The sequence below is a fragment of the Xenopus laevis genome, chromosome 6S (assembly GCF_017654675.1).
Source record: "Xenopus laevis strain J_2021 chromosome 6S, Xenopus_laevis_v10.1, whole genome shotgun sequence".
In the NCBI taxonomy this organism is placed as follows: Eukaryota; Metazoa; Chordata; class Amphibia; order Anura; family Pipidae; genus Xenopus; species Xenopus laevis.
The window spans coordinates 83,303,621-83,315,808 of NC_054382.1; the positions used below are offsets into that span (position 1 = coordinate 83,303,621).

Consider the following 12,188-nt stretch of genomic DNA (forward strand, 5'->3'; position numbering starts at 1 on the left):
GAGGTGTGTGTAACAGAAGCAGGGTCAAATAACATTACTAAGCAATTCTTTCTCTTGGGTTTTCATTCTAAAAATGGGAATGGGAAGACAGGTGCAGAAAAGTGATTGTTGGTTTTATCGCTGAAAAATAGTAAAAGGAATATCTCACTGGGTTACAAATCACCTTATTTAGCAGAAATATGCAACTGAGGTACCCTTGCCAAGAACAAGCAGTATTAATATTATATGTTGTACAAATGAAAAAGGATAGTCTTAAACTGTAACCTCATTAATGTATATTCCGCCAGGCTAATTCATTTTTACTGTCATTTATTTATTATTTGGTGAAAAATATTTGACTTAATGTATACTATCAGACCTGGAGTGACAATCTGTAAAATGACATAGACAGTCACTTTTAATTGGCCTGTGTGGGGGCTTTTTGGGCCTCTGTGTACTTGATACAACCAGGCCTATTCTGATTCCCAGTTTACTATAAATAGTATTTATGCCAGTGGACATGCTGTACCAGTACTGGTCATGCACAAGTACTTTGGCGAATCCTTCCCTGCCTACTCATACGTGCACAGTACTGGCCATCATAATGCTTTCTCATTACCTATATATGCCATTCTACATGTGAGTTTAAAGACAAAGATGAATATTGATGGAATTGATGAATAATGCATTGCTGCTTTCAAAGATTCATATTTGCAAATCTTGTAATCAATATATTTTTTTATTACTATACAGGGGGTCCTCTATGATCTTGACAAGGTAAGCCAACTCATCAAATTTCCTATTACCTTCCTACTTTTTCTCTGGATTACAAAAATGATTATTCAAAGTCAGAAACAGCTCACAATTGCCACTTTATTCAGTATTGCTGCCAAATAATTTTTCTTTCATTTTGAATAATGTCACTAGAGTGTGAGCTTCTCCTTTTTCATACAATTCTGCATTATGAGATGAATGTGAAAACATAAAATGCCATCTTACACAGAAACGAGAAATGCATAACAACCATTCACCTAAATCTTAAGAAACTTACAAATGAAATTAAGAATGGCTAAGTGTCGTTGTGCTAATATTAAAGTACAAACAATGAAACTTAAATGAAGCAAGAGTTCTCTCATTTTGATATCAGAAGTTTCACATGACTTTTTCAATACTTTTCACAGAAAAAAATAAACTCGCAAGAGGGATTTACATTTTACATTCACTAATAAATTATAAAGATAACGTGTTATTTATATTCCCTTTCACTGGTACTATAACCCTTATTACAGATATGCAGAATGCTCATACTCAGGCTGGAAGAATTTTTGACTCTTTTCTGCAGGACCAGCAATAGAACACTCAGGAAAAAGTTTTTTGGCCTTGTAAAATGACAATTTTGATATGACCCCAAAGAAAGAGGCTCAAAGAAATGTATTCTGTATCTTGAAGGCACACTGTAACCTGGAAATTGAGGTTTTCTCTGTGTCTGCAGTGTCCACTTCTTACAACTGAAGTTTATGCCTGTCAGTTTCATCCAATATACTATATTATGTATAAGATTACCTTCTAAATATTAGTAGGGGGCTCCCAGCTTAACTATCACTGAGGGGATGGAATCCTTTGTGCTGTACTGTTGTTTGCTTGAGGCTGTACTGTCTTGGCTCATCATGAATGAGTGGGCTAGAGAAGAGTGACAAAGTGGATAGATACAATGATAGAGGAAAATAGAGTGGTTTATGTTCATTTATCATGTGGTAGAGGTATTTCCACAAAGGTAAAGATCCAAAAATGTGGCATGGAATGGAGGGCAAGTGTAAACTGTAAATTTGCAGTCAAATGTAGCTGAGGGATTACTTATTTTAGTACTGCCAGTTTCACCTAAAATGGCATATTTCCAGGCACAACTATTTACCTTTTAGTTTTAAGGATCGTTCCCTTTATAAGGGCCAATTCACTAACCGGCGAAAATTCGCCGGTTAGTGAATTGGCCCACATCGCAAGACTTTGGCAGGCGTAAATTAGCCTGGACAACGTTAATTCACGAAGATCCGAAGTTGCGCACAGGGTACCGAACACTGGCGAAATTACGCCAGCGACATTTCACTACACAGGGCCAGGGAACCTTAATAAAATTATATAAAAGTTGTTATAATGCCCTACACATGTGCCCACAGTATAGTTTAAGTGCCATATGTTAGCAAATGTAGGGGGGAAGGAGGGTACCCCCCCAAAAAAATTTACAATCTTTTTCAGTCTATCACCCTTTAAATAGGAAAAAAACGCCAGTGTTTTTCAACTTTTTTTTTGAGGAACTCTATTGCACTTCGTCTGGTCTGAGGTGGCGAAGGCAAGTCTGGCGATAGAGGTAACGGACAGTAAAATCCAAAACTTAGTGAATTTGCGTAGTAACGCTCTTTCGCCAGACCATAAATTCTCCTGGCATTAGAGTGCGAAGTTGCGCCAGAGTCTATTTCCTTGGCGAAATTACGCCAGCTACTATTAGTAAATCGGCGAAGTGCCAAAATGCCGTCACGCTGACGACTTTCCGCCAGCTTTAACCACTACGCCTTTAGTAAATAGTGTTGCTTGTGTTCTCTTTCTAGCATAGATTGCAGTATTTCCTTGCAATCAAAACTTCACTAGTTGTTCCTGTTATTCCTTCTGATAACATGGTGATGCCAGTTCTGACCATTTTGTCATGTACACTACTTGCTTGCCAAAACCCCCAAATATTTGCTTTCGTTTCTATATATAGATAGATAGATGATAGATAGATAGATAGATAGATAGATAGATAGATATTTTTTTTCATGGAAAATTATTTGAAATCTAAGAGGAATTAGGAGAGACATGTTTATCTTTGAACTGGTTCTGTCCATCTTTATGATGTGAAAAGTATATCTGAGGACTACATCAAGAAACCTACCCATCTGCTCCTAGACTATAACTGAGCTATTGTTATCCTAAATAGGTCCCTGAAGAAATCATATACTTCACTTGCTGACAATGGACTATAAATATTTAGCAAGCAGTATCTGGGTATATTCTGCTGTTTGCAACATCTTCATCTGGAGAAGGAAATGGCGACAGACAGCCTTCCCTTTTCATAAAAAACACAAATTATTTACAAATTCTAAAATGGACTTACTTAATCGTCAAATACTTAGGTATACTTACCCTAGCAACTCTTTTAGAAATCTACCATAAACATCTACAACCCAGTGTAAAACTAGTTATTTCAATATGACAACATCAAATCCTAAACAGTAACATCAAAAAATGAAAGCGTTTTAAAGTAATAAACATATATTACAGTGTTGCTCTGCACTGGTAGAACTGATGTGTTTGCTTCAGAAACACTACTATTATTTATATTAATAAGCTGTGTAGCAATGGGGCAATCATTCAAAGGAGAAAAGGCTCAAGTTACACAGCAGATAGCAGATAAGCTCTGTAGAACATAGTGATGTTATATGTTATCCACTATTTAACCTGTGCCATATAGATTTATTTCAATTTCCACCATTGCTATACAGCAGCCTGTTTATACGAGCTATAGTACAAACAGATCAGTTTAACTAATGCAGGGCTACAGTACATGATATTTTCATTACTTTAAAACACTTTATTTTTTTGTGTTACTGTTCCTTTAAGAAGAGGTGGATGGGTTTTTAGCAAGGGAGGGAATAGTCGGTTATGGAAGATAGCTCATAGTACAAGTTGATCCAGGGACTAGTCCGATTGCCATTTTGGAGTCAGGAAGGATTTTTTCCCCTCTGAGGCAAATTGGAGAGGCTTCAAATTGGGTTTTTTTGCCTTCCTCTGGATCACCTAGCAGTCAGTCAGGTTATACAGACTTAAGGTTGAACTTGATGGACGTGTGTCTTTTTACTATGTTATGTTAATCACAGTATCTTCCTACACATCTCACTAAAACTTACAAGGACAAAAATAATACACTTTATTTCCCACTAGAATGCAGAGGATGAAGATTGCAAATCTTTAGACAATGACCACGTAGACAATGTAAAAGTCCAGCAACGCCAAAAATATAGAAATTATTTATTTTATTTGTAATTTTATAGGAACAGATTTTGTGCATGTTCCTTCTTTTCACAAAGCATGTTTCATGGCTGAGAAGATAATTATCATTATAAGGTCAATGGCACACATTAAGGGGCAGATTTATTAAGGGTCGAATTGAAAATTCGATTTAAAATGTTCAAATTTTTTTATGGTCAAAACTGTCAAAACCGACTAGTGAATTATTCAAACTCAGTTTTTTTTAAAATTTGAATTCGATTTTCGAGGTTTATCATACTGTGGCCCTTTGAGAATTAGAATTTGACTGCTCACCACCTAAAACCTGCCAAATTACTTTATAAGTCAATGGGAGAGGTCCAAGGATCAATTTGGTGATGTTTTTCTATAATTTGAATTGAATTTGATTAGAGTTGTCGGATTGGTAAAATTCATCTGAGTTTTAACAATTTTTTTCCAGGGATCAATTTGGTGATGTTTGTAGCCTTCCTGACAATCGAGGGTTTTTTTTGGAGAAAAAACCTGAATCAAGTTTTGTGTAATTCAAATTGAATTAGATCCGAGTTTTCGGATTGGTAAAATTCGTCCGAGTCATAACAATTTTAACGATTTTTTAAATACGCTTCCCCCAATCAAATTTAGAATTTAAGGAAGTTTAATTAAAATCACATGAATTCAACCCATGATAAATGTGCCTCTAAGTGCAGCATTTTTATGTAACCCAAAACACTGGGGTTCATTTATAAACACTGGTCAAATGTGCACCTGGACAGTATCCCATTAGATACTGAAAGCAATCGTCTGATTGGTTGCTCACTTAGTGCAAATTTACCCAGTGTTTGTTTGATTACAACGTCATTGATCAAATTGGCTGAACCATGGCAGCCAACTGTATCAAAAGATATGCAAATCAAAGGGTCATGGTAGCTCTTCATACCTGATCTTCCTTCTTTTGGGCAGGTTCAGAATCAATAGCAGGATGGGGGAGCAAAAGAAACTGTGCTGCTGTCCATATTGAACATTTATCTAAAGGTGAACAACCCCTTTAGCACCCAACCCAAACAGCTCACCTACTTGTATTGCTATCATCTGACAATCCCATGTGTCAGGACTTGCTAGTCTGAAAAAGAATCTCTATTGTATTCCATAACGTTAATAGCAATATTGCTAGCTTTTATATCAAGCCCTTTGACTTTCTATAAAGTATGTAACTTGCTAATTTCTTATTTTTATTCTTTTAGCAAATAAAGACGATTGAACGGTACATAAGGAGACTGGAGTTCCACATTAGTAAGGTGAGTAGAGATGCAAATATGATTTTTCTATGGTATAAAAACACTCCGCTTCAACTGTGACAAAAGTTTTAGATACTAACAGGGGAATGTAATAAAAGTCGCAAAGAGCAAAACAATTCGCACCAATAAGACTAAAAATCCACATCTCGCAATGTAATATTGTTCCTTAAACTGTTACTGCATTGCGAATTTTAATTGCGCATTGCGAATTTTAATTGAGCATTGCGAATTTTAATTGCGCACTCATAAGAAGTGCTTGAAGGTGTCGTAATCTTTTGGAGCAAACATAACGACTTTTTCAGTAAGAAGTTTTATTACATTGACTGCGCATTGGCACAAACTATAAAATTCGCAAATGGTCTTTCACTGTCGGAAGTGGTCGCTAAACAGTTTCCGGGCTCGCAAAAGCTATATTAAATTCGCACAAAGCAAAATTTGTTCGCGCAAAGGCATAACTTTTCGCATTGCGAATAGTTTTTCCATTAGCGATTTTTATTACATTCCCCCGTAAAAGTACTTAACGTTACACATCTGGGAAGTTTACATGATCTATAGATGATATGGAGTGTATTAACTAAAGAAAGTGATATGAACCAGACCACTTTCTGTTACATTCAAAGTAAGTGAAATTCATATTAAGTCATATTGTACCAGTGTAAGCCAGATCTGGCACAGTAGGTGGCCAAAACAGATTTTTTTTTCTATTTCTGTGATGGCATTGCTTTAAGTATGTTATACAATGAATCCATATCCAGTTATTTTGATGGCTATTTTATCTTGCATTTCTTCTTATTATATATAATAAAGGCATATTGCACCACAGCACATTCTCTGTATTCAGCTATATGAATATAAGCTGCCATGTTGTTGGCAATCTCCTGCCACGTCTTCACTGAGCACTGTAGAAAAGCTCTATCTATTTCTGTCCTGTAGAATGGATGTCTCACAAAAGTCTGCAGTATTAACAGAGAATTTGTTTGCCGGTGTAATTATATCAATGTAAATACACAAATAAGATAGTGTCTATGTGCACAATATCTTACATGTTCATACTTCACTATCTGACATTAAAATAGAACATAGAACATATTCTCTTAAACTTGTACATATTTGCGTTGACAACTTACTTATGTTTTGTTGCATTTTCGTGTTTGTGAATTCCCCTATGTGACCACACTGTGAGGCCTATTTACTAAAACTCGACTTTTTCTCACTCTATTAAAAAAAATCAAACCAAACTCCCAAACCTGAATCACCTTAATTTACCAATCATTATTGGTTCGAGATCCTGCTGCTTTTTTGATTTGACGCTCGAATCATGCGGCTTTAGAAACTATCGAGAATGCCGAAGGTAATAAACATATTCCAATTGTTAAAGGGACCATCTGCCATTGACTTCTACATGATTTTTTTTTATAAATTCTTTATTTACGTGTTTCGCAAAGTATCAAAAGTACAATAGCATGAGAATCCTGCAATCAAAGACTTCTACATGATTTTAACATGTTTTAGCTGGAGTATTTTTGGATTCTAGTTTTTAGCAGCTTCAGACCATAATATTTCTGTATAAAAATTTCCTCTAAAAATTCTAGTTTTTCCCCTTTAAAAACTTGACCAGAAAAAGTTTAATAAATACGCCCTTGTGCTTCCTTTAACAAGGAGTTTATTTAATAAAAATCTCATTCTGATATCAGGATGCTGCTTGATACTGGAATATTTCCCTTAAAATATTTATTGTTATCTAGGGTTTAGCACAATGAATTTAGCATCTGATTTAAAATATAGGAGGAAGTTGCTTTTAGTTTGTTTATTGCCCCCTGCAGCCACAGCTATAGGAAACACTGCATCCTCTTGCGAGTTTAAAATAGTAGGTGAGTTCATGCGTCATTGCATTTGACGTGGACACAAAAAGTATAGGATTATCCTCTCTCTCTGCAATAAATGTAATAGATTGGTAAGCAAGCAACTCTACAAAATGCACTTGCTGCTTCCTTTGTGCTGATCCCCTGTGACAGCCCTTTAATTCCATAGAAAAGTGGTCCTATAAATAGCTGACATTTTTCTAATAAATGCCAGGGTTTAATTTACAGCTGCCAAATGCTTGTTCATGTTCAGGCACACAGTACATATTCCTAGTTCTGTAGTGCCACCTGTTGCCATATTCACATCTATTTCTGTAGGTTGTTCATGAAAACTGCAAGTTGTGCTCTTCATTGCAAAACAGTTCTAACTGTACAATATGTAGTTTCCTTACTGTGTATGTGACTGAGGATGTGATCTAATAGTGCTGCTCCAGCAGACTTCTGCACTGAAATCCTTTCTCAAAAGAGGAAACAGATTGTTATATATTTAATTTTGAAATCTGACATGGGGCTAGACATATTGTCGGTTTCCCAGTTTCCCCAAGTCATGTGACTTGTGCTCTGATAAACTTCAGTCACTCTTTACTGCTGTACTGCTGCCTTTAAGTAATGCTACATTATTTTGTACCATCAGAGGTGTAGAATTCATGTATTTACACAAGTTCAATATTGTTTCTTCCTCAGTTACATTCAATGTTAAATCAGAAACAGACTTCTCCAAGAAATGTATCTTGTGGAACTGTGCTCTGAGTTGGGGTATATATTTAGAATCTGTTCCATAATACAACATTAGACTCCTGGAAATTTGCCAGAAAAGAAGCAGAGACAGTTACATGAGCACTAGAAATTTCACTCCCTGATGCAAAAATATTACAATTATAAGTGTTTATTGCTTTACATTGAATATGTATGGTATTTTTTGGTCTTATATGAAAAGAAAAATAGTATGTATCATTTAATTAATATGCAACAATCTCTTTGGCTAATATACATCTGCTGCTGCCCTATTACCCATTAACAAAAGGATTTAAAGCAAGGATAACCCTACCATCTATACATATTCAGAGTTGCCTTTGTTAGTTTCATATTTGTTGTCTATGCATAATATCTTGGCTAAGTCAAGCAATATTTCAGGTCTCCATCATGTAAAAAGAATGCAGAGAATGAAAACAGATCTTATTAACACACAGGCTGCACAATATACTTTATCTCAGTTCATTGGGACCAGAAAATTTTCTTTACTGTTGATTAGTCATGCACTGAATCTCTAATTTTTGAATTGGGTTGATAATGATACTGGAGGCATTTATAAAAAAAAGTATTATCTGTCATTTTTCCAATCAAATCAGTTCCACCAAGCCACCGTACATGTATAAACCGCCACTATAAACAGGTTCCACGTTGCTGTTGTTATCCTTGACTATGTCACTACAAGTAGCAATGTTATTGGTTACTGCAAACTAGATCTGGAGTGTGGCTGTTGGGAAAATGTTAAATATCGACTCTTCTGTAAAGAGTTAGAAGAATCTTGTGTTTTGAAGAAAACTTTGAATCTTCTGTGAACAAAACAATTATCCCTCTCAGTTTTCCAGAGTTTTAGGGGGTTATTTACTAAACCCCGAATGCAAAAATCCTGAAAAACTAGTGATTGTTTTTTATAAAATCCCAGAGGATGGAAAAGTCCAAATTCGAAAATCCGGCATCTCAGACCTGTCGAGGTTGCATGTAAATCAATGAGAGAAGTCCCAATGATTTTTTGATGTGCACTGGGTTTTTGTGCAATACCCCGAAGTTTTCAGAGTTTTTGGGCAAAAAAGCATAAGAAACAGAGTTTTCATGTGAAAAATCCCCCAAAAAATCGTGGAAATCAGCAAATTTTCATGAAAATGTAACAATAAACAAGCGTAAAAAACCTGAGCGCATTCGATCGGAGTTTGTAGAATAAAATTTTGAGATGAAATTGGACTTTGATAAATAACCCCCTTAATTCACCTGATTTTTAGAGTTTGGTGAATACTAAGGATTCTCCAGATTCCTGAAAAAGTGCTGGGACTCAACTAAATCCCAAACAAAATTCTGGATTTGCAGCATCCCTGTTGTGGATGACACTAATAATGAATTTAAAGTTTTTATCTAAGCAAGGATCCAAATCTATATTTTATCTCCTTCTCTGTTTCCTACAAGGTGGATGAGCTGTATGAAGCATACTGCATCCAGAGGCGTCTCCGGGAGGGTGCGTGTAAAATGAAGCAGGCATTTGCTACATCTCCTTCCAGTAAGGCAGCTCGAGAGAGTTTGTGTGAGATCAATAAAAGCTATAAAGAATACACTGAGGTATGTTTAACATTTATCTTCCTGAATGTAAAACACAGCAAAGTAACTAGTCATGGGTATTAGAAGTACTGGGCTTTTGTCAGAAGTATATTCTCTGGGCCTATTTTAGAGAAAAAATAGTGACTAGTACACCATGAGATACAGTAGATCCACCAATTTATGTCCAACTTTACATTCTCCCAGACTATTCACCAATTAGTCACAGTCCCATGCTCTTGCACAGTTTGTTTTCCCAGAATTTCACATTTGTTTCGCTTTGTCCCTTGAGAAACGGAAATGCAGAGTTCTGCTGTAATTTAAAGTCTATACCTTAAGAATGTTGTTCTCTTTTTAACAATAAAAACATGTTTTAGGCAGTGCCCTCAGAGAGCTGATAACACTGGAGGTTATGTCGGCGCTAATGAATGCTCTTTTCAATAATTTACAGTTTCAACTCATGAAATCAGAGTTTTATCATTACACAGATTAATTGATCTTTCTGTGAAATAAATCAATTACAACAACAAAACATAGGCAATTAGTTATTGATTATTGTACACAGCCTGTCAGCATTTTTGGTGGGTTAAGGGTGTTGTGTGGGAAAAAAGTGTTGCTGGAAAACACATTTTTTCCATCAAGTAACCTTGAACCCAGAAACGTAGGTGCTGTGTTATTCCCGGTAATTTGTTAAGGAACTGGATTTGTGATTGAATTACTTTTTTAGTGAGACAGTTCAATAAAAGGTGTATTTAGATTTCTTTTGAATACAAATGCTGATCTCTTTTCTGCAAATTTCAATTGGTGTGCTCTTGTCCTCTGAAAGGGTCTATTTGTGACTAAGAAGAACATAGTTAATAGTATAGTCTAATTAAACATTTATGCATAGTGATCTTATTATCATATAAGCACCTATTCAGTTCCAGATTGGACAGCATATCCTTATAACTTAGATCTTCTATATCCTTTATTAGCTTAGTCTCTCTTCTCTGGACTTCTGGAATCCCATAATGCACTGGTGGTCAAGAGATTTACAGTGGGAGAGCCAGGCCCGGATTTGTGGAAAGGCACCCAAGGCCTGGGCCTAGGGCGACATGCTGCCCAACCACACCCACATTGGTTCAGAAACACTGGGGATGCTCAGGAGATACAATCGTTTTTAAATTTCCTGTGTGCCAATCCCCATTGTCCAGGTTCCGATGATTAAAATTTGCACGAATAAAAGGGAGGGGACGGGGGGGGAGACCAACAGGCCCTGGGGAGAGCACATAGCAATGCAGTGATTAAAGACAGACAGTGATGGTTTAAGGGTATCCATCAGCTCTTGCTCTCCCATTTAAACTGTGCACTAAAGCTCACCCTAACAGTTCTAAGTAATTAGCGCCCTCCCGTGATTATCCTGCTTATTTATGGCAATAAATCTAAATCACAGAGGTGGCCATAGACTGCCAAATCCACCATGTACTGCCAGATCCTCTGGGACCTATTGGGTGCCACTAGACGAAGGGTGCATTAAAGTGCCATTTCAGTCCTTGCCCAATGGGATTTTTAAAACTACCATATTGATATCTTCCCAATTGTCAGCTAGATATCAGTTGGACAGACCAATTGGTGGGCCTCAAGCATGGGCCAATATGCTACCAACTCAATCCGGAGGAAATGTGTCAGCAATTTGTATTAGTCCATGTATGGCCTCCTCAACTCTTTCCTAGCCATCTGACTGCTGGGAATACATAAAAACAAAGAAAGAAAATAGAAAAGGTAGTAGTTAGCTTTAGATTTACCTATACTAGATAAGCTTCTGCTCTGTGCTCCAGTATGGGCAAAAGCCCAGTAAGACCTCCGGCAAGCAAGTTCGACACTGACTGGTATACATTAAATAACAAATTAGTGACTATAATTTGAGACAGAGTGACTTTAATTTTAAACTGAATGCTGAATAGATTTGAAGTTATGAAATGTAGCATCTTTAGTATTTTTAACTATATTTTTATCACAATTTTACAGAATATGTGCACTGTCGAATCAGAGATGGAAAACCTGTTAGGGGAATTTTACATCAAAATGAAAGGTAATTAAATTATATATACTTTGCTTTTGTCTTGACTAAATCAAACATTTCTATATAAAGAATAAAAGTACAGGAAAAAATAAAGAGAAAGTTAGTCGATCAGCAAGAAATATATTTCAAAGACCATAATAATTCATTTTTTATTTAGCATTTGTATTTCACTAATAGTGATATTAAGAGGTAAATCAATAATACATTTATTTTTGTTATTTTTTGCACTCATCTTAAAATGTTAGTCTTACCAAAGAAATGCCAGGCTAGCTGCTCCTATCCTTCATTATCATCTTTCATAGCCCACCCATTGTTCTATAATCCTTTTATATAAAGCTAGAATGGAGTGTGGTCAAGCGGCATGATGGGGCATTTCCTGACTTCACTAAAGCTATGGATAGTCCAACAGGGTCATAAAATGAGATAATCCAGGGACACCTCACGAAATTATACAATAGCCTGGGCAGAGATAAAACTGTGCTGACATGGGTATTTCCAGCACTAAGCACATTTTAGCACACACATTGTTTAACTGTATATTGGTTCTTTACTATATTGAATTGCTAAAGATGTGGCCTAGCAAACTAGTGGGATATGGAATGATTTTGTGAAAAGTGGCAAAAAATTATAATTGCCAAA

General features: G+C 36.1%; 1 protein-coding gene across 5 annotated transcripts in view; it reads left to right on the forward strand.

Annotated features, from left to right (window-relative positions):
• Positions 1–12,188, forward strand: part of ripor2.S (RHO family interacting cell polarization regulator 2 S homeolog) — a 111,538-nt gene that overhangs the window by 61,629 nt on the left and 37,721 nt on the right. For all 5 annotated transcript variants that reach the window (XM_041567770.1, XM_018269534.2, XM_018269532.2 and 2 more), the window contains exons 5-8: positions 733–756; positions 5,262–5,315; positions 9,362–9,511; positions 11,495–11,558. In XM_041567770.1, coding sequence (XP_041423704.1) covers positions 733–756; positions 5,262–5,315; positions 9,362–9,511; positions 11,495–11,558 — 292 coding nt within the window. The remainder of the gene's footprint in view (positions 1–732; positions 757–5,261; positions 5,316–9,361; positions 9,512–11,494; positions 11,559–12,188) is intronic.